General features: G+C 42.7%; 1 protein-coding gene and 1 non-coding gene across 2 annotated transcripts in view; one reads left to right on the forward strand and one right to left on the reverse strand.

Moving 5' to 3' along the window:
- Positions 1-23,932, reverse strand: part of Slc1a1 (solute carrier family 1 member 1) — a 78,031-nt gene that overhangs the window by 28,401 nt on the left and 25,698 nt on the right. The window contains exon 2 of the mRNA XM_059253772.1: positions 10,781-10,921. Within this exon, the coding sequence (XP_059109755.1) occupies positions 10,781-10,921 (141 nt within the window). The remainder of the gene's footprint in view (positions 1-10,780; positions 10,922-23,932) is intronic.
- Positions 15,150-15,222, forward strand: Trnak-cuu (transfer RNA lysine (anticodon CUU)). Its single transcript has one exon. It is a non-coding gene; the product is annotated as a tRNA-Lys (tRNA).

Below are 23,932 nucleotides of genomic sequence, written 5' to 3' on the forward strand. Positions count from 1 at the left end.
GACACAATAAGCTCCATTCTCTTGCATGCGGTCCCCTATTTCAAGCCTTGAGCCTCAGTCTTCCCTAGATCAGCGGTGCAGTAATTAAAGTACTCTGTGAATGTTTGTACTCCAAGCTTTCCACGTGACAGGAAGAGCTGCACTTTTTTTTTTTTTTTTTTGGTTTTTCGAGACAGGGTTTCTCTGTGTAGCTTTGCACCTTTCCTGGATCTCACTCTGTAGACCAGGCTGGCCTCGAACTCACAAAGATCTGCCTGCCTCTGCCTCGCAAGTGCTGGGATTAAAGGCGTGCACCATCACCACACGGCAGAGCTGCACTTTTATAGGCTATCATGCCCCAGCTACCCACAGGTCCACTGTGTCAGCTAAGCAGGAAGTCTCCTCAGAAAGCTCCTACACACAGTAGCTTAGTTCAGTTCCCAGAGCAGCCAATGAAAATACTTAAAATAAAATAAAAAAGTCCACAAAAGAATGCATTTAACTTCTCACTGTCCCTCAAATTATTTCCTTATTTGTTTTCCAAGAAGGGTTTCTCTGTAGAGCCCTGGTTGTCCGGAACTTGTTCTGTAGACCAGTCTGGCCTCGAACTCACAGAGATCCGCCTGCCTCTGCCCCCGAGTGCTGGGATTAAAGGCGTGCGTCACCGCCACCACCACCCAGCTCCTCTTCATTACCGTGCACCCACTTCCTAGAGCCATTGTCTTGTAATTCCTATTTCCACAAAATTTATTGACTTATTATAGTGTAGACAGGCTAGCTAGGTCTGTAGCTGGTTAGAAAGTTCTCCACACCACTTAATAATGAGCTACCTCATGAAGTCCTGGAGCAGAGTCCACAGGAGCAGGAGGTGTCACCAGGGAGAGAACATGACAAACAGGACAGAATTGGATGGAAATGCCTAGGGCAAGATCACCATTCATAACCAGAGACCGTTTTGAGGCTGGGCTGTGGCCTGGAAACAGGGACAGAGCTCAAGGTTGTCCTTAGAAGTTAAGGGCACCTGCTGGCTCTTTATTTTAGGAAAAAGGCATTTTCTTTATTTACCTCAGGAGGAGGCTCTGAGGAGCAAGCAGGGAGGTTGGCGCTTGGCCAGCACAATAATCATCTGAACTTTTTATAACCACGTTACAAAGGAAGCAGGGTAGGCTAAACAATAGCAAGCTTTAAAAATAAATATCCGAGGGCAAGAGACTCCTCAGAGTGCTCTCTGACGAAGCTGCCACCCACCTGAGAAAGAAGTTTTCGTGACAGTCGCTACCTTCTAGTCAAGGTGTCATGATGAACTCTGTCACTGAAGTCAGGCATTTGCTAGCGCGCCAGAGGTCTGAGTGGACATAACACCCAAGCTCAGGGTTACACAGGTGTTAAACCACTGTCTGGGTGACTCAGCAGAGAGGCAGGCCAGTCGCACAAAGACAAATAAGCATGGGTTTTGTCCCCAAGCTCGATGTACTCCTGTACACAGTGGTCTTTAAAAGCCTGTATCTCCTTCAAGTTGCTAGTGAGGAGCAAGCTGAGCAAGGCCGGCCCGCGCAGCCTGTGAGGATGCCACCTACAACCGCATCATCAATGGTCAGTGATGTGTGTCACTGAGCAATAGAGCACACGCGATAAGCATCCTCATAGCCATTCCCCTCCCTCCATCCTTCATTGCACAGTCATTCAATAAAGCTTTTAAAACGTTAAAGATTTCACACTCCAGTCAGTATACACCTCCAGTGGCATTGAGGCTAAAATAGTGAACTCTTACCCTGGAGGATGAGACCACACAGACATCTCTTCAGCTTGCACGTGTACCTGCTGGCTATATCACATCCCCCCGCCCTCTGTGTCAGGCCAAGCGCCCCCTCAAAGCCTTCACTCATACCCTTCCTCTCCAGCCGTTATTCCGCACTCCTCATCTGGCTTTTAAGTCCTTTCCTTGGGGTCCTTCTCTGAGCACCAAGGGTCCAGGCTTGGCATCCTGCCTCTTGGGTTTCACTTAAAAATGAAAATCGATGGACTCATTAACACTTACTTTTCTCACTAGCCTATAAGCCTCATAAAGTCTCTGTCTCTCTGTCTCTATCTCTCTCTCCCTCTCCCTCTCCCTCTCCCTCTCCCTCTCCCTCTCCCTCTCCCTCTCCCCCTCTCTCTCTCTCTCTCTCTCTCTCTCTCTCTCTCACACACACACACACACACACACACAAATATAATGTGTATGTGTGAACGACTAACATATTCGTGTGTGGTTGTCTACCCCAGCCTTCTGGGAAGCAGAATGTTCTAGAACGGAATTCATCCGTCCCAGGTGCTGCCCTGTGATTAATGTGATCTCGGGAAAATGGCTTAATCTTGTTCCAACCTCCGGTTTCCTTATCTCTACAGATGGAGAAAAGACTCCGCCCACTTGACTTCTTAGGGTTGCAACAAGGAGTAAACAAACATGTCACCATTTTTAAAACTGTGCAATGTTTTCTTTTCATTCTCTAGGGAAAACAAGGCTGGATATAATCTGACTTTGTTAATCAAGGGTCCTGGAAATCTCAGCTGGCAAGATGGATACTTCTGGGATGGAAAAGGCAGAGGAAGTATGCAGAACGTATTTTTTGTGTGCATGTTTCACTGTGGCATCTCTATTTCTTAAAGACACTCATACAAAGAATTTCCTTAAAAAAAGGGTTGCATCACAACTCTACACTCTGTGAAGTTAACAAAATAAACTCATCCTCAGATAGGATTAAAGAAGAATCACTCCGTAGCTGCTGTCATCTGGTCCAGGTTTGATGGTTCAAAGCCTGTCAAGAAACAGTGAGTTCGGCTGGGGATACAGCTCAAAGGCTAAAGGGCTGGCCATGCAAGCCTGAGCATTGGAGTTTGGATACTCAGCACCCACAAGAAAAGCTTGATGTGGTGGTAGAAGTTTGCAACCCAGCATCATGTGGGGGAGACGGTGGGCCCTGGAAACTTGCTAGCCAGCCAGCCTAGATAAAATGGCAAGTTCCGGGTTCAGTAGCACTCTGTTTCCAAAAACAAATGTGTAAAATGGTAGAGGAAGACACTGACCTGTGGACTCCCCATATGCACAGGTATGCATAGCTCTACAACACACCCCACATCGCGCGCGCACGCGCGCGCACGCGCACACACACACACACACACACACACACACACACAGACAGACACACACAGTGTATGATTCTTCTGCTGTTTGGGTTTCTTCTGTATCACAGAATATTGGAGATACTGGTGTTTGGGGTCAGTTGTTCAGGAGATCCCAGGAGCTCTTCACAAGGCTTGTTATTCAATGAATGCATTCAACGCAGTACAAAGAATTGGTTCTCAACCTGTGGGTCAAAACCCTTTTGTGGGTTGGACAAACGTTTCACAGAGGTTGCCTAAGACTATTGGAAAACACAGGTTTTCCTATTTCCTAAGACTATTGGAAACATTGGACATTACAATTCATAACCATAGCAAAATTACAGTTATGAAGTAGCAATGAAAACAATTTTATGGTTGAGGGTCATCATAACATGAATTGTATTTAAGGGTCTCAACATTAGGAAGGCTGAGAACCGCTGGTACAGAGGATCTGAGTAACTCAACTATTTTCTCCCAATGTCCACACAAATGTTTTTACAGCAACAGCTAGCACACAGCTCAGTGAGATGATTTTTGTTTCATAACACAGCTGTATTGTCCTCATTTTCAGTTCCTAATTCTCTACAATTGGTAGCTGAGGCTTCTAGGTAGAACGTATGTGCTGGTGAACGTCACGAGCTGTGGACAGAGTCTTTTAATATTGGTGGCATTTATTTGAATGACAGCCTTTGCTCCATCACCCGTATTTAACTGAGTCCTAATATTGACCATTGTAACTTCTGGTGCCAATTCAGGGACCTTCTAAAAACCTCTGACAGTTGACCGAAAGCACTAGGATTTTTACTAGTTTTACTAGTTTTTACAGTCGAATACAAGTGATGTATCCAAGGGTTCACAGTTAGTGAACGGCAGAATCAGTGTTGAAAGCCAGGTGGTGTGGCTCCCAGGTCTGACTCTCCTGTTTAGCTGTGATGGATCCTTCCTCATGAGGAGCTTCCTCAAGGTGTCCATTTGCAGAGAATGACAGAGGTGGATGTCACTGTCGTAACTCTCTTCCTGAGTCTGCAGGCTGGTCAGAGCCCTTAATGAGTTACATGAAGTCTTGTGTGTGTCCTCCCATCTTACTCCCGCCTCTCCCATGTTTCTGGAACTCTGGTTGAAGTCTTACATCTATCCTGAGATGTTATGGCTTCTTCCATTCCCTTCCGTATGGAATTCCCTTCCCCTCTCTCTTTTGACTTCTAGCCTTCCTTCAAAACCCCCTCTTACTTGCCCCTACAGCCTTATTCCCACAAAGCACTGCAATATCCTCCTTCTCGTTACGATGGGCCTTAACTTTATGTATTGTGGATGTACCACAGAGCCCGGCTCACTGAAGATGGAATGAATTAATGGTCTCCTAGAGCCAGACCCATACTTTTAGAATATTGGAGAGTCACTAAAATCTCTACAGTATTTCACACTCCTTTGGGGCCGGGGAGTTTCTTACAGTCAAATGGAGCCTTGAAACTCGGGGCACCAGTTCTAGCTGAAGGCCTGCTCACTCATGGTTGATACTCTGAGACTCAGGGTCTTAGTAAAGCAGGGTTACTTCTCTGCCACTTTTCATTTTGTCACTGTGCAAGTAGCACATTCACGGGAAGGCTACCACTTTTACAGTATGTGTCCCTTTCCTTGGGTGGAAAGCTTTATAGAACCCAAATTAATATATTAAATCTTCTAGCGTCAAAGCTATGTCCTTGATCTCTGGAAAATGTCTAAGTCGTCTTTACAAAGCTGCCCTGGCTCATTGCCAAGTTCCCAGACAAGGCTGGGAGAAGGAAAAGGGGGTATTTAAAATGCAGGATGAGCCCACTGGTTCTGGATGTCATGTTGGACCTCATCCTTGCCTTCTCCAGCCCAGGGTTTTCAGTCTCTAAAACATCTTGAAATGATAATTTCATAAAAAAAAAAAAAAACTGAGTGAAATAATGAACTATTGAAGTTCCAGGAGAGCCAGCATGCTTTCTTCCTGATGTTCACATCCAAGCTGTCAACCACCTGCGTTTACAGGCAGGTGGTTTCCGGGGAACACCAAGTTGTACGATTAAGTGATACACGCATCTTCAAGTCTGCCCGCCAGGATGGGAACACCCATCTTGGCTATCAGACGACCTTGGTTCCATGAATAGGTGGGTGGCTGGAATTCACCCTTTCAGAAATGTGTTTGCTCTCTTGTTAGTTTTCATGTCGTTGGGGTTAATAAGCATTTGTTAATAAAACTGAATGAACCCTGCCTGAGAGAGGCCCTGGCATGAGTCTTTCTCCTGGGTGTGAGTGTTTCTAGCACACAGCAGACCATGACTAAATCAAGATGGATAGCACTAAAGGAAGGTAGACTTTGAGTCTGGATAGTTTTGGTGTGTGATGCTTTTTTACTTTCAAGGTTTTTGTTTTTTTTTTTAAATAAAGCTTGTATATGAAAAAGAATGCCTTCACCAGCTGAAGTAAACTGATGGGTCGTGTTTTACAAGACTCAATGTAAACAGCGAGGCTCTTCAGTTCTTCAACCCACTTCACTTGGTTCTCGTCCACCCTTTCATTCTACAGCACCTTCTCAAGACATCACGTAGTTAGTAATCCTTTTTCTATACAGGGTCTTAGGTAGCCCAAATTAGGTTCAAACTCACTATGTCACTATGTAGCTAAGGCTGACCTTAAATTTCTGGTCTTCCTGTCTCCACCTCCCACGTGCTGGGATTACAGGCTTGAGTTACTACACCTGCCTTAAAACCATAAGGCCACAGAAGGCTTCAGTGGTTAAAAACTTATGGGAAAAGAGGGGTTTCCTTTTATAGTTGAAGCCAAACCTGAAACATTCTGCAATCCTATTGTAGAAGTTAGAGTAACAATCACTTTATAATCTGTAGCAATATTTTTGAGATCTGAGCACAACATCAAAGTATCTTGGAGAATCTCACCACAGATATACACCCAATCATTCAACCAGTGCTATCCTGGCACGGCTGTTTTTGATAAATGGAAGGCAGACAGTTTGTACTGATGTCTAGTGTTTGGTGATGTGTCCTGCTCGGGAAAGGGACTCAGTCCTGGGATTCGCACACACGGCCTGGGAGAGACAAGGAGGGAAAGAAGGGAGTTTTCTCAGCTCGGCATAAACTTGGAATGCCCTGAGCCATTGGTGAGGGACGTTTCCCAACTCGCCCGACTCACTCTCCACACCCTGGTGTGCTATTGGCATTTGCAGGAAACAGGAATGAGCTTCTCCCTGACCTGGGGAAGAAATACACACTGAAAGCCAACATTGATCTGATTCACCCAGACCTGGACGTTCTCCAGGATCTACTGGCTACGTGGATATCCAAGAAGCCAGCAGGTACTAGGCTTAAGTACTTTGGTGGTGTCCACAAGCAAAGACCAACCCTTCAAGGCAGCAAAGGAGGCTTTCTCTAAGGTGAATGAATGGTCTCCAATGGTACATATTACAGGAAGAGGACACACTTCCTGGGACAGGACGTCTGGGTGGTAAGGAAGCCTTTCCGCATTAGAATCAGGCGTTGGGTGTTGGGACCGAGGTGCAACATGTTGGAATGTTCTCATGTACAGGCAGAAGCTTCTCCACTTTGTTGGAAGCAGGGTGGCTAAGCAGAGGGGAGCCCTGTTGAGGAGCACAGACCCCGAAGAGCCCTTTGTGGGAGGGACTGGATAGTGATGTTTCAACTGCTTCTGATTATACCTAAGTTCCTGGCAATGCTCGGTCCTCGTGCACTCTGTGGAGAATCATTGAGCCCCTTGATTAGATGGAGGAATGGAGGGGAACCTTGTCAGGATCAGAGGTGTGATGGCAGCCACAGCAGACAGCACGGGGCACAGCTGTGCCTGATGGAGCACAGCTCACCTGGGTGGTAGCTAAGAGCATCCAGGAAGATGTGCCTTAGAATCCCGGAGTGAGATGGGAAGGGCCGATCTTTTCTTGTGCTGCTGGTGGAAGGCTCCGGCCATCAGACTTACTGTACTGAAGAAATGTGACCCAGATATAAACCCATGAGCCATGGAGACCTGCTCCCGGGTTTTCACAGAGTCATGGTTCTCAGGCAGCTCCATCATCTCCCCCATGATTTCTCTAGTGGTTCAATAGAACTTAGCTTAGAAACTGAAACTTTCCAAGAGCATAAGCACACATCTCCACCATGGCAGGAAGGCACTCTTTCTTCAGGATGTAAATCATGGTGAGAATTCTGAATTCCTATGACACCCAGTCTCTGGAAATCCCGTCACTAAGCCATGCCCCGCCCCCCCTCCATTCTAAAGTATACTGGAGATACCTCTACCCAGTTCCATGTGCATTTAGAAAATAAGGGCATTTTGTTTAGATACCTGCACGTCGTTATCACCTCTTGACTAAATGATTAACAGTCACCCCATACCATTTAATATCAAGTCTAAATTCCAGTTTGCCTATAAACATGATTTCCTAACCACACATCACCAAGAAGGATGTTCAATGTTAAAAAAAAAAATGCAGCTGTAACATATGCATTTTTAGTCCACAAGGGACTTTGATGACAGGTTAGTTTTTCTGTTGTTATTTTTTTTTTTTTTTTCCTGCAGGAGCTCACTCTGTCGGTCTTGGGTCCAAGTCTTAGCAGTTCTGCCTCTATTCCCAGAGAACTGGTTAAATCCCACCTTCAACCCGCAGTTTCCCAGACACTTCCTTCTGTTGTACCCCCACCCCACCCCTGTCCCCTGCAGGAACGGATTAGGCTATTGCCCTATGGAAAGGCATTTGTGAGGGGCTCATTCTACCTCTGGGTGCAGGGGCAAAGATGAGTTCAGGGAAGGACTGGCATGCCAGGGTAAAAGCAGCATTGCTCTGGCAGGGAAAAGAGCTGGAAAGGGAAGGAGGCAGGGGAATAGCAGAGGCAAAGTCTGAAACACACAGAGAAGAACTCAGCCACTCTCCGATTTCCTTCTTAAACAAAACAAGACAAAGAAACATAACAAAATAAGACCAAAAATGTAAAGAAAGCACAATGGATCATATTTTACTTCTATTCTCATTGAAAGGCTGTTAATCTTTCAGTTTTGGGTCAACTTTTAAAAATGCAAATACTATATAATACAGTCTGGACTGTCACACTGTCTTTTGTGTTATATGATTTGTTTCTTCCTTATGTTCTGAGTTATACTGGGAACATTCTCATGGGCCATTCGGTATGTAGCCAAGCAGGCCTTTAGCAGTTGCAACATGTTAACTTATGTGTGTAACATGCATTCACAGTTTATCATCATTATGAAAGCACATCGTGAGGGTCCTATACCTGAGTCTTGGAATGGGTCTCTATGAATATACCCCTTTATGATAAAAACTGTCAAGAATTCCTAGCTAGAAGTGTCAGAACATGTTCCCTACTGCCTTCCAGAGTACTTCTAAGTTGATATGGTAACGGAAAAGGTATAAATGAGTCCTTTTCCCCACATTCCTGCCGACCCTCTCCCCCGCTAGCCTGACGGTTAGACACATGAATGTGGCATCTCCCTCCCAGCCCTGCTTTTGCTGATGTTCCTCAAGCCTTTGATCTTTCATTGTTTCATATCAAAAGGATGAGGTGTGTGTTTGCTGTAGCTCCTGGCGATCGTTGAAGGGAAAGTGGAGAGCTATGGGCTACGGTTGGGCCCGAGCTGGGCTATTGATGGAATCTGAGAGCTGTAAATTATTCCGCTGCATAATTTGCAAGGCTAAGATACACACAAAAACTTCCAGACTGCAAATCAGGAAGAGTTATTTACTGCCAAGAATGATACTGTCCAAACATACACTATTATAGAAGTAGCATATTCATACACATATTTTTACCCTTTCTTCTATACTTTGGCTTATTATATGAATTCTGGGTTTGCTGTCTATTCTGGATTAGGTTCTTTTCTTTTTCTTTTTCTTTTTTTTTACTTTCCCCATAAACCTGTAGACTCAAACCATGTCACACATAGCTTATAAGCTTTGTATAGATACATGCAAAATATTCTATATATGCACAAATGTGAATATTTTTCTTAAGAGAGAAGCCCAAGACTTCGTATTGTCTAAAAGAGTACAAGAACTGATTTAAGGCTCTTTAATAGGGGGAAAATTCTGTTATACTGCAGTTCTCACAGGGGCCCGGCAGGTAATGACAGAGTACCAAATAGGGAATGGTGGTTGGTGACTTTGGTGTCCTCAAATGCACTTGTGCCAGCTAAATTGAATAGCTGTCTCTTGCTCCAGGACACTATTGATGTGGGGAAACATGGGCCCAGTGTTTGCAGATTTGATTTTTTTTTAATGCCAGAAATCTGGGTATTTATAAGAAATCTTCCAAACTTTAAATGCTTTCAATAATTTAACTAAGCAAACATTATATGAGACAAATAACAGATCTTCTGTCCCCCACTCTGACCCCTCAGGCTATTAGGCTTGAAAGAAACTGCTGCTTTTTAACCACAATTAAACCCATAAGTAAAAGTAATTAAATGTTCTCTTTAGGTTTCCAATAAGCCAAGAACACCAAGGCCACTTAAGAAAAATGGTCCCATGGGGCTCTGGTCTGACTGGAGTGTAGCACTTGGGAATAGTCAAATGTGACAGCTTTTCAGAGAATGCTCTTGACGACAGCAAATGCTGACATTCTCGCCAATGTCAGTCTCAACACACTGAGCTTTGCCATAACACTGAGAAGAGAGTTCTGGAAAGAGGACATGTCAAGACTCCTAATTGCACAGTTATATAAAACCTTGCGTTTTCAAGCCCCTTACACTAGTGAGAAACATCATGCCACCTTTTACCAAGTGCCAGAATTAAAGTCAGTGTAAGAAGCACAGAATGCATCCAGCAGCATACCAACTCCAGATAAATGGCATTAAAAAAAATCAAGTTAATCTCTACACAAGGACATTTGTTGCTGTTTGAGGAAACTCTGCAATATAGTGATCTGAAAGAGAAAAACCATTTCCAAATTCAACTGTGTTGTGAGTGCAGATTGAAAAATACCAGTCTTCTAGACTAAGATGCAAACTCCAATTAAACCTTTTCCATGGCTCTTGGCTGCTGACACCATGGCAGACTTGCAGGGCAGGTACGTAGCTAGTGTGGAGGAGAGGAAGTGGGTGAGGAGCCAGGAGGAGAGGCACCCTCAGGACAGTTGCCCAGAAGTTAGTGGGCAGGAAAGCTGGAGCTGGGAACCAAAGGAGCCAGCTACTGAAAGTATGATCAAAACTGACAGCCACATTTTTCCTGAGGACATAAGCTGACATTTCCATGCCCAAATATGCATTTCCCCATTCTGTGCCCTAGATAGGGTTTTACTCATAATACATTTAAAAATGGCATCTTGAGCACAAGACGTCACATGTTGGACAAACGAAGGTTGGCACTGTGGTCAACAGTGCCAGAGGGACAGTGACACAATGGAGCAAGGCCACTTTGACAATCTTGTCACACTTCAAGTCAAGGGAAATGTGCCTTGTGCTTTGCAAATGAGGGTGCGCTCTCCCCCACCTCCCCGTGTGTGTGTGTGTGTGTGTGTGTGTGTGTGTGTGTGTGTGTGCATCTGTGTGCATGCCTGTATAATGCACTCAATGAGTTTTGATTTTTCCATAATTAGTAAAGAACAACCCAGGTTCTCATGGGCTCCTTAAATAATCAGAGAACACAAGGTACCTGTGATCATGCTGGATATAATCAATGGCAAAATGACAAGCTTCAGCATCCTCATTAGAATTTCTCCAGGAAAAGCAAAGTAGAATTTATCCAGATTTGAGAGCTCACTGTGTCCACGAACCAAGACTCCTATGGCAATGCCTAAGAAAAACAGGGAAGGAAAAGAAACACTTTTAGTTCTCTTGCATATAATTTGGGGGGGAAGTACTGCAGAATGCAAATTTCAATGGCAAGAAAAGCTGTTTAGAGCATCTCTTGCAAATCTATAAAGTTTAGATTTACAAAATCCAGAAGGTAGTGAATAGGAAGCATGCACTTTAAAAATGTAAAATAATATTCTTCTCATGAAAGATTTGGTTTTCATTTCCTCCTCATTGGTTCTATATATTGTAATGACACATCATTAAAGACTAAACTTCATCATCACAAACTTCTTGCCCTCCTTGTCTCTTTTCTTCTCTCTTCTGTCCCCTCTGTTGTACCCAACAGCAAGTCCAGGTTTCGTGCACACTCAGTGAGTGCCCTAACATTAAACTACATCCACATTCCCCAAATCCACCATCTTTTGTAACCCACTATAAATCTTTTCACAGGTCACCTTATACTCTATCCATAGCAGAGACCGTCTACGTATTTTATGGTTTATGTATATTTGTATTTTTCTCATAAGTGCTTTTTACAAAATAAATTTTGGGGACTGGAGAGATGGTTCAATGGTTAAGAACACTTGCTGCTCTTACAGAGGACACAGGTTCAGTTCTTAGTACCCACACGGAGTGTCTCACAACCACCTGTAACTCCAGTTTCGAGGGATCTGACTTCATTATACACCTCCTTATACACCTGCATGCATGAGGTGCACCACATACATACATACATACATACAGAGAGAGAGAGAGAGAGAGAGGGAGAGGGAGAGGGAGAGGGAGAGGGAGAGGGAGAGGGAGAGGGAGAGGGAGAGGGAGAGGGAGAGGGAGAGGGAGAGGGAGAGAGAGAGAGAGAGAGAGAGAGAGAGAGAGAGAGAGAGAGAGAGAGCGCAAATGAATAAACAAATCAATTCATCTGTTTATGCAGTTTTTATGGTTCTGTTTGGATTTTAGACAAGTCTGTATGTATTCCAGGTGGCTTTAACCTTGCAATCCTCCTGCCTTAGTGCTGTGTGGTGATATATTGTTTGTAATCTAGGAAATAAAGCTTGCCTGAAGATCAGAGGACAAAGCTAGCCAGAGTTAGCCATAGAGGTCAGGCAATGGTGGCACACCATTTCTGTGGATTTCTGTTGAGTTCAAGGACACCCTGGGCTACACGATTAATCCAGTCTAAAAGAGAAACAGAGCCAGGCAGTGGTGGCACACACCTTTAATTCCAGCACTTGGGATCACACACCTTTAATTCCAGCACTAGGAAGGTTGAGACAGGAAGTGATATGGCTGGGTAGAGACAGGAATATAAGGCGGGAGGAGACAGGAACTCGGCTTTTTCAGGCTGAGGAGTTGGTGAGGTAAGAAGTGGTGGCTGTGGCTTGCTTTGCTTCTCTGATCTTTCAGTTTTCACCCTGATATCTGGCTCTAAGTTTTTATTATAAGACCATTCAGGATTCGTGCTATAGTGCTGAGATTATAGATATGTAGTAGTACGACATCTAACTAAATTATTACTACTTTAACAGGTATAATATTTTGGAACACCAATGTTGTCTAAGGCTTTTCATTCATTATTCCAGTTATTTCTAAGTCATGGAATACTTAACTCTATCAAATCAAGAGTCTTTTAAAAAAAGACTATTTTTATTTTTAATTATGTATATATGTGTGTGCATCTGTGTGTGTTGGGAGCGTTGCACACATGAGTGCAGTGTCTGTAGAGGACAGAAGGGGGCATCAGATCCCCAGGAGCTCCAGTTACAGGTTGTTGTGAACTTCCCCAGGTGGGAGCTGAGAATTGAACTCAGGTCATCTGGAAAAGTGCTAAATGCCCTTAACTTCTGGGCCATCTCCCCAGCCTCAAGAGTCCTTTTATGAAGTTGCTAGTCTTGATTTCCTTATATTTGAGATTTGAAATTATGTAAACACAAGTATACTGCCATTATTAAACAATCTTCAGGTCCCCAGGTTAAGTGCAGTCTCGTGAAAGCTGCTCTACTTTAGACACCAATCATAAGCCCTGGGTAGTGGCCTGAGTTTCTGGCTGACCCTCTCTAAATCAGGGTGCCTATGGCCCTCCCTTGGGTTCAATTCGTTTGCTAGAACAGATTACAAAATGAAGCGAACATTAAGGATACTGCAAAGCACAGGGATGAACGGCCAGGGGAGGTGACACACAGGCCCCCAAATGGGAGAAGGGGCACAGAATTTCCCCACCCTGTGGCCTGCCACTTTCCAAAAACTCCATTTGTTCATTTATCTGGAAGTGTTAAAACCTCTTATAAAAGCCTCATTGTACAGACACGATTGGTTACATTATTGACTATGGCTTTATCGACCCTTTCCCCCTCCCCTAGGAATGTCGAACCACATGGTTGGTTCCCCTGGCAACCAAAGGCATGCTCAGGCTAGGAAGGTCTCTCATTAATCTCAATAATTCAAAGATTTTGTGTGTGTCCAGCAGCCCAGGGGGCCCCCATCTTATGTACTGTAGTTTCAGTAACCTACATTAATCTCAGTCTTAAAACACTGCATGAAAAAGTGCAGAAATAAATCATAGGTTATTTATAAATTATTTTTAAGAGAAGAAAAAGAAACAAGAAATGTTATAGATTCTCTGAAATCTTGCCTTAAGATGTCTATGTGAAAACCACCCGCTGTGTGGAGGCCCAATTTAACAATGACTTTGATCACTAAAACTCATAAAATATTAAGATTTTCTTATATCTTGTTCTAAATCCTTCAAATAACATCTAATTGCTCTGTCTTGCCCTCCCCTCAACACACACACCTTTTTTAAAGTCAAGAAATAAATGAGCTGGATGACTGTCACTCCTTTCTTCCTGCGTGTGACATGTTAGCCTGATGAGTGACATGTTAGCTGGAGGGGGAAAATGACTAAATCACAGGAAGTTTCAAAGAGAATCTCACTGAATATGCAAATTCAGAAACTCAAATAGTTTAGGAAACCTCAGAGTCATTTGGGCACAGTTAGTCACCACAGGCAATGAATTATAATGAACAATATAATCTTCATTCAAATACAGGTATCCATCCTTTACTCACTTCTAGTCTAAGTGGATGAACCCCACAAGATACATTTTGAAGAACCTTAGCCTTTACCTAAATTTTGGTCTTCTATATATTCTGCCTTGACTCGTATTGATACTTAGATATTTCCCAAATTGTAGCTATAAAACAGAAGAACTGTATTATCAATCCAATGCAGTTCCTATGCTAAAACCTAGTGTTAGAGACTTGTGAATAGTTAAGATACCAAAATATTCAAAATATATTAAATAAATTTAAAAGTCATGACATTCTCTTTTCTTGCTTTGCAAATTGCCTGTGTTCAACTGTTTCAGGTAATCCTGGGTTTTTATGTAAAAGGGATCTTGGTATTTAAAAATAAAGGTGTCTGTACTCAAAACCAATAACAAGAGAAGCCACAGACTTGCTCCACTGAGCAGCAGACTGCTGTGGGATGGTCTGTATGTCAAGTGTGTTGCTGATTGGTCAGTAAATAAATCACTGATTGGCCATTGGCTAGGCAGGAAGTATAGGCGGGACAAGGAAAAGAATTCTGGGAAGTGGAAGGCTGAGAGAGGGACACTGCCAGCCGCCATCAGGACAAGGAAGATGTAAGGTACCAGTAAGCCACAAGCCACGTGGCAAAGTAAAGATTAATAAAAATGGGCTAAATATAAGAGTAAGAGCTAGACAATGACAGGCCTGAGCTAATGGCCAAGCAGTTTAAATAATATAAGAGTTTGTGTGTTTATTTTATAAGTGGGCTCTGGGACTGGCGGGACTTGGTGGCGGGAGCTGGAGAGAAATTCTCCAGCTACAAAAAGTGCTGTGGGATGGTCTGTATGTCAAGTGTGTTGCTGATTGGTCAGTAAATAAATCACTGATTGGCCATTGGCTAGGCAGGAAGTATAGGCGGGACAAGGAAAAGAATTCTGGGAAGTGGAAGGCTGAGAGAGGGACACTGCCAGCCGCCATCAGGACAAGGAAGATGTAAGGTACCAGTAAGCCACAAGCCACGTGGCAAAGTAAAGATTAATAAAAATGGGCTAAATATAAGAGTAAGAGCTAGACAATGACAGGCCTGAGCTAATGGCCAAGCAGTTTAAATAATATAAGAGTTTGTTATATAAGTGGGCTCTGGGACTGGCGGGACTTGGTGGCGGGAGCTGGAGAGAAATTCTCCAGCTACAAATGGCGCCCGGCTAGCTCAGTCGGTAGAGCATGGGACTCTTAATCCCAGGGTCGTGGGTTCGTGCCCCACGTTGGGCGCCATTTGTAGCTGGAGAATTTCTCTCCAGCTCCCGCCACCAAGTCCCGCCAGTCCCAGAGCCCACTTATAAAATAAACACACAAACTCTTATATTATTTAAACTGCTTGGCCATTAGCTCAGGCCTGTCATTGTCTAGCTCTTACTCTTATATTTAGCCCATTTTTATTAATCTTTACTTTGCCACGTGGCTTGTGGCTTACTGGTACCTTACATCTTCCTTGTCCTGATGGCGGCTGGCAGTGTCCCTCTCTCAGCCTTCCACTTCCCAGAATTCTTTTCCTTGTCCCGCCTATACTTCCTGCCTAGCCAATGGCCAATCAGTGATTTATTTACTGACCAATCAGCAACACACTTGACATACAGACCATCCTTCTGAGGTCTTTGATGTGGTTAAAGACTAGATACTTACAATTTTCCTTAGTTATAATAAAAGATAAGTTAGATATAAAACCTTAAACTTACAAATATAAGATAGATAGGATCTCTTCTTTAATATTGTAACTGTAATTCTTGCTTGATAATTGTTTTGTTATATGTAATTTTACTATGTTAAAGTTAAAACCTTCCTTTTTAAGAAAAGAAAAGGGGAAGTGCTGTGGGATGGTCTGTATGTCAAGTGTGTTGCTGATTGGTCAGTAAATAAATCACTGATTGGCCATTGGCTAGGCAGGAAGTATAGGCGGGACAAGGAAAAGAATTCTGGGAAGTGGAAGGCTGAGAGAGGGACACTGCCAGCCGCCATCAGGACAAGGAAGATGTAAGGTACCAGTAAGCCACAAGCCACGTGGCAAAGTAAAGATTAATAAAAATGGGCTAAATATAAGAGTAAGAGCTAGACAATGACAGGCCTGAGCTAATGGCCAAGCAGTTTAAATAATATAAGAGTTTGTGTGTTTATTTTATAAGTGGGCTCTGGGACTGGCGGGACTTGGTGGCGGGAGCTGGAGAGAAATTCTCCAGCTACAGCAGACCCTATGTGTTCAACCTTTGCATTTAAATTAACAATGACCAAGAACTAGGCCTGTAATCATCTCCGGCCCATATGAGTGCAGGCTAGCTAGGAAAAACTATTATTCTTTTCAGCCTTTAGCCAGATATGGATTTTTATGGGAGAAACAAAGGAGCTGCTATGTGGAATAGTTGAAAGTAATGCATGATGAGCAAATAGGTCATTATATTTGGTAATTATGATTTCTATCATGCTTGTTTGAAGTTGAATGCCATAGTACCCTAATAGCTCTCCTTTCATTGCAAAGAATAGACACGCCAACCAAGTTCTGAGGAAGCAATCAGAGATTTGCAGCTGGCACCCTGGCATCCTGACCTAAAAGGGTCTGGTGAGTAACCTCAGCAAAGGGGTACAGCTTGAGAGTGAGTATGCTTTACTTTGGTTTCCAGAAAACTTGGAAACATCAGATTCAGAACAATGGTAGCAACTGAAGGCTTACACTAACTAAGGATGTCTGTTCAACACAACAATGTCAGCTATAAGGGAAACTCAAAAATCCCTGGGACAACTTGATTCTGGGAGTTCATGAATTATAAAGCTAGGGTGTTAGTGCATAAGAAGAAAGGCATCTTCTGAACTCATGCCCACGACTAATGGAAAGTTCTAGACTTACACAGCTCAATGAAATGCTTGCCTCTTCCTTTGTTTACTGAGCAACCTGGCCAACTCTCTGGTCAGCACTGGCTCCCAGTTGCTCAGGAGCAATAATTTCAATGAAGTATTGCCTATCTTGTTTGTAATGTTTAGCTTGTTTCTTATTTACTGTTTCCACGCCAACAAGTGCTGTGGAATAATCCTTCTATACACTGTGAATATGTATTACTCTCATTGGTTAATAAAGAAGCTGATTGGCCTAATAGCAAGGCAGGATAAAGTTAGGCAGGACAATTAAGCTGAGGATACTAGGATGAAGAGAGGCAGAGTAAGAGAGTTGCTAGTAGATGCAGAGAGATTAAGATGGGCACACCACACTGAGAAAAGGTACCAGGCCACATGGCAAAGCATAGATAAAAAAAATATGGGTTAATTTAAGTATAAGAGTAGCTTGTAACAAGCCTGAGCTATCGGCCAAGCATTTGTAATTAATATTGAGTCTCTGTGTCAGTTATTTGGGAAGCAACAGCAGCGCAGGAAAACTCCACCTACAAACAAGTATCCACATCTGGTATCAGGAACCCTGGGCTGGGTGAAGGTGCACAAAGTCTCCAAAGCCAGAGGGTGCTGTGAAGAACTTCTAACCTGGAAGTGAACAGCCAAGTTCACCTGGGAAGGACAGTTCTTCAACTAGGGAGGAGGAAGATCAATGACCTCTCTAATGAGAGAGAACTTTGGCCAGGCCAAGAGAAATCCTCAAAGATATAGTCATTAACTAGACACAAGCTGCCCTAGAAATGGACACATATATCATTCTGGGGCTTCCTTACATCTGCATACATCTGCAAGGCGATCCCTAAGCAGGTTCAGAGGTAGATTAGGAAGAATACTGGCAGTAGTTGAAGGAGCTCAAATTCTAGTTCTACCAATTGTGAACTTAACTTCTTTAACTTAATGCTCCTTTAGGCTGGGGCAACCATTACATCAGCTGACTCCAAAGAGCCCTTCTACCGCTCAGGAGGCTGGATCTCACTCTAGCTTGGATTCTCTCACCTTAAAATAGGAACACAGAATGTCTACTGAAACCTGCCCATGCCTTCTCCAGCTCTTATGCTAACACACACACACACACACACACACACACACACACGCTAGTAACATATAAGAAACACGAGAAGAAACTAATCAAGACCCCGGCTAAGGATTCTTAAATTTGAAGACTTAAGTTTGAAAGAGAAGATTCAGGGAATGCCATCATTTCATGTTCCGTATTCTGGACAAATGATAAAGCAAAAAGGGGGTGGGGTGAGGCCAACATCAGCTCAGCCTATTTTTCCTCCTCTTCCAGTCTCAGGCTCTTACACTTTCCATAGTTATAAAACTAACCTGGGATAGGAGCTGATTTGCATTGGGCTCAGACTTAGGAATCCAACAATATTCCTTTTGGGGGGATTTAACAAAAAGATTCTAAACACATGCCTGCCTGTACCTGTAATAGCTGGTAATAGTTCGCTACATTTTAAATTATAGTTCACTAGTACATAAATTAATTTGAGCTTGAAATAAACATTACTGACAAAGGAAAATAATTATCACCGGAATACTTACAGAGCCATAGCATCACACTGAGCATTAATATAACGGCCTTTTTGGCCTTCTGGAGCTATTTTGAGCTGCACATTAGTAACAAGCACAGAAGGAACTTTCATTATGGCAAGAGGCATATGTTGGGTGCACAGGGCCAGTTCTCTGTCTTTCCCTACACAACAGTACGCCTGTACCTTTTCCTTATCTTTTCTCGCTCCTAAAGCTCGTCACAGGAATTTTATCTTAGAAACCAGATGCATGCGTATGTAAAGCTTTTATTTTTTGTTTTCAAGTCCTTAAACATGAAACCACTGTTCTATCTATATTGGTAAAGATATACTGTAAATAAAATAAGTCCAAAAATTCATCCATGGACTCACCAACTTAAATATACAAAAGGCGAGATTGTTTTTATTTTCCTACCATCTATCACTGCAGCTACTCATGTATTCTATGTTAGCCACTGCACTGAACTACCTATGTTAGCCTCTATCTATGTTAGTCTCTACCTATGTTAGCCTCTACCTATGTTAGTCTCTACCTATGTTAGCCTCTACCTATGTTAGCCTCTACCTATGTTAGCCACTGCACTGAACACCTCAACTGAATTCTCTCTTACATGCCATCTCTTGTCATTTTAATGGGCATATAATTAGAGAATATTTTAGGGGTATGAGCAGGTGTGTATGGATATTTGTATATAGGGTACATGTATCTATGTAGGTGTGTATGTGGGCAGGTGCATGTGTATGGGTGTACATGTATGTGCACATATGAAGAACCAGCCTGCCTCCATCTTAGGCGTGAACGCCATTTTGTAGTAAAGACAGATGAGATTCATTCCTGTTTATGATTAAACCTCTGTTTCTCAAAGATTGGGCTATGCGCCACCTGTGAGCCTAACTGCAAACGTTTCTGTACTGCCTGTTCCAGGAAACAGCAACCACGTCTTCATTTCAAAAAGTTTTTATAACCATCGTGCACCTTTACCTGTATTTCACAAGGCTATAGGACTACCTGTTAGGACTACCTTTTATGATCGCCTTGTTTTGATCCCCTGCTTGTCCTGCTCCTGTCACCCACCTATTTTGTCTGCTAAATCCCCCATTTGGAAGCCCCCCACCCCTGAGCTATAAAAACCTTGTCTTCCTCACATCCAGTGCTGACCTCTTGGATCCTGCCTTGTGGGGAGGAAGCCTTTGTACAGGAATAAAAAAAAAAAAAAAAAAAAAAAAAAAGCTTGCTTTAATTAATTGCTTGCTTTAATTGATTTGGGTTGGTGGTCTTTCTCCTCACCCCTGTGGGATTAACACATGCGTATGAAGACCAGAAGTCAGCCACGTGACTCAGCTCTCCTTAGTGTCTAGCACCAAAGTTAATTCACTGATTCCGGAGGAAGGCTGATTTTGGTCAGGATCTAATGGGTTTTCTCTGAATTAGAGGTTTGAATTCTGTGAACTCATAGGATAAGAGGTCTCCCTCTGGCACCACGGAGATAAACCAACATCTCTGTGTCCTCCCAACAAGGCTGACCTTGAAATAGATCTGAACCACAAGTCATACTTCATTCTGCGTCATTGCTAGATTGAGTATCTTACGCTACGCCTTCATCGCCCTGAAACACAGCGGTCCATGCTGGAGGGCTGTGATCATAAATCTGCACTGTCACCTTGACTGGATTTAGAATTATATGCAAGACACACCTTCTGTTTATCTGTGATGGTTTTTCCAGAGAGGTTTAATGGAGTGGGGGAGGGGGGATCCTGAATATAGGTGACATTATCCTTTGGTCTGGGATCCCATATTGAACAAACAGTGAAAAAAGAGAAAGCAAGCTGTGAATACGAAAGCAGCTGTCTCACACTTCTACCATAGCTGAGAGGAGCCCCTTCACTACCAAGACTTCCACTCCATCTTCAAACTGTAGGTTAAAATAAACCCTTTCAAGCCTGGCAGTGGTGGTGCACGCCTTTAATCCCAGCACTCAGGAGGCAGGGCCAGGCGGATCTCTGTGAGTTCGAGGCCAGCCTGGTCTATTAGAGTAATACAGGCTCTAATGCTACACAGAGAAACCTTGTCTCGGAAAAAGAAAATAAACCCTTTCTCCTTTGAGATGCTTTTGTCAAAATGAGAAAGAGAAAGGGGTGAGGTGGGGGGCAGAGGACAAAGTCTCCATAAAGGAAGAAACTGCTGTCTTGTACTCCAGCTGGCTTTGAATGTGATAATTATTGACTTTCAACTTGCAAGCACTGGGGAGCAGGGTAGCCTGGCTTTGAGGTCTCCCTAATGGGGAACATTTACTACCTCCAAACAGGTTTGTCTTGTGTGATTAACGAAGTGCTGGATGATAAAATTCTTAAAAATCACAAATAGGCAGTTTGCATTAGTTAAAATGTAAAATGATCTAAAAAAATGATAAAAATAATAATTCATAATAACAAGTTCTTTAAAAAATACTACAGAAAGTTAAAGTGAAATGCTAAAATAAACTAATTTTAAAAATTAGAGTTTATATCAAAATTCAAGGTCAATTCTAAAAATGAGCCCTACTCATCTCTGTCTCTGCCTCCCTACTTTATCTCCTACCTATCCCAAGTCCACATTAACTTGTCTTTATTATACAATCCAGTCCTGAAATCCCTCTTGGCCTTAGAGGCAGAAAGCTCAGTTTAGACTGCCCCTCCCCGACATTCCTAAGGATTTGTGCTGAGAGCCATCCTCCAGCTCTGTTAGTGAGTTTTCCTTTCGGTCATTTGGCTGAGCCCTGTTAAACAGAAGTTCTGTGTCCTTGGCTTCTGTTCTTATGACCAGAACCCCACTAAATATTTGAGAACCACTGACAAAAATGGACACTCTTAGGTACTCTGCTCCTGGGTCACACCTCCTTTCTGGGAACGTCATCATAAACCCCATCCCTTATAGACCCTATTTCCTTACCTTTTAGAGAGCAGCCTGAGACACAATAGAAAAGTACTTCCCCCTCAGCTATTGAGAGAGAGAGAGAGAGAGAGAGAGAGAGAGAGAGAGAGAGAGAGAGAGAGAGATTATCTTAAATCTGTGCTATAAGCTTCACCTTTTAGTCTTCTGTGTTACTCAGCCTTTCTCACATCTTAAAGAAATAGAGCTATATAAACTTGCTACCATCTTTTTCTAAAGCAGGATGCACCTAGATTTTGTGTAATTGTGTCCTGCATGTCTGTGATAATTGTTTTCATATGTTGTTTGTGTCAAAATAATTTTTTAACAAGTTGGGACCACTTCAGTTCTCCTTTTTTTAAAAAAAAAATATTTTTGTTATGTACTAAAATACCAAAGAATACCTAGATAGGGCACTGTCTGGACATCTGGGCAGAGTTTTAGTGAGGTATAATAATGTCCTTTAGACCAGGGGCATTGAAGAAGATGAGGAAATGAGAGAACAGCTCTGTTTCCTGGGGATTTTTAAAATATATATATATTTCTAGACAACAAAGATTTGTTTGCTTTTTAAAAAGAAGATAATCGGGCTGGAGAGATGGCTCAGCCGTTAAAGGCTAGGCTCACAACCAAAAATATAAAAAGAAGATAATCCACTTCAAAACAAGCAAAGATTTTGAACTCATATTTCTCCATATAAGATATAAAATGACCAACAAGTACATGAAAAGAAATGATTAGTTATGAGTAAATCAAAATCATAAGATAATATTTCATGCTCATTGGGCTGGTCATATTAAAACACCAACAATAACAAACTCAAGTTAGAAAATGTGTAAGGACGTGGGAAAACTGGACTCCTTCCGTCCTGTGGGTGGGATGTAGAGTGGAGCAGACCTGTGGAACACTGGCAGCACTTTTAAAAAGTTCATCACAGTTATCATATAACCCAGCGGGTCCACTCCAAGGTGGATAAGATGTATACCTAAGAAAACAAAAGACATCCACACAGAACCCCACAGGAAATGTTCACAACAATAGTAGTAATAATACCCGAAAAGGGAAAGCCATCTTAATGCCCATCAACTTCTAAACAAAGGAAGGCATATTTCCACAGGGGAAGGCTATTCAGCTACAAGAAGCGATACAGCACTGACTGGCACACACTCCAGCCTAGCTGAGTCCTGAAAACCTTATATAAAGAAAGAAGCCAAACATATAAGCTATTACTACGTGATTTCATCAGTGTAAAATGTCCAGAGCAGGCAAACCACAGAGACAGACGGTAGAATGCTCATTGCCATGGGGGGAGGGGAAGGAGAACATGAACAGAAATAGGAAATTAGATAATGATGATGGCTGTACTAAAAAAAAAAAAAAAACTACACACAGAAAATACCATTGAATTGTATACGTAAGTGAATACGTGGTAGCAATGTAAAAGGATACAACACACACACATGAAAATGAAGCTTTCATAAAAAGCTTAGGTTTTAACACTTCTAGATAAATGAACAAATTGATTAAAATGGGAAGAAGAGCCAGGTGGTGGTGGTGCACGCCTTTAATCCCAGGACTCCAGAGGCAGAGGCAGGTGGATCTCTGTGAGTTTGAGTTGGTAGGTAAAATGAACAACAAATTGCTTAATTAAAAAAAAAAGATAATCTTAAAAAAAAATGAAGGAATTGGGGTTGGGGATTTAGCTCAGTGGTAAAGCGCTTGCCTAGCAAGCCCAAGGCCCTGGGTTCCATCCTCAGCTCCGGAAAAAAAAAAAAAAAATGAAGGAAACCATACACCAGGACTCCAGAGGCAGAGGCAGGTGGATCTCTGTGAGTTTGAGGTCATCCTGATCTACAAAGTGAGTTCCAGGACAGCCATGGAAGGCTACACAGAAAAACCTGTGTGGGGGAGGGAGGAGAAGGGGGGATGGGCGGGGGAAGTGATACTAACACTGAGTGTGATCCATTTACATTTTGATTGGTGAACAATTTGATGGCTTTTCCTGGGGTGGGAGGGATGGTAGCAACATAAGGAAACTTGTTTATTCTTTTCATCATCATATTAACGGCACAATGATTGCCAAAGCTGTGGCATTTGTTCCACTTGGTAGACCGTATGAGAGCTTATCAGATCTGAACGTCTCACCATCTGGAAATAATAGTTGGAAGCCAGACATGTTTATTAACAGCTTAAAAGGAGACTCGTCGGTTTAAGAAAAATTGTGATTACAGACTGTGGTTTATAACCTGAAAGGGTAGTGTTTGAGCGTCTCATTTTCACGTATACAGTATAAAAATGAATCAAAACGACCAGTAGAAATCCAGTATTATTGTAAGAGGAGTGCTACCTGCAAAGCACTGGAAGATAAAGCAATCAAAACAAATGATGTTAAAAAATATCATCTGTTATTAGTGAAAGAATGACCTTCATGCCTGTTACTTGCAACCATTTTGCTAAGCTTTGTGGAAGGTCCTGGTCCCTACATGGTTTACAGCCTCAGTGGGTCTGATTTATTTTATGCTTTTCCTGCATGCATGGATGTGTACCATATGTGTACCTGGTGCCCACGGAGGCCAGAAGAGAGTGTTAGATCCCTAGAATT

The sequence above is a fragment of the Peromyscus eremicus genome, chromosome 1, assembly GCF_949786415.1.
Source record: "Peromyscus eremicus chromosome 1, PerEre_H2_v1, whole genome shotgun sequence".
NCBI classification, from domain to species: Eukaryota; Metazoa; Chordata; class Mammalia; order Rodentia; family Cricetidae; genus Peromyscus; species Peromyscus eremicus.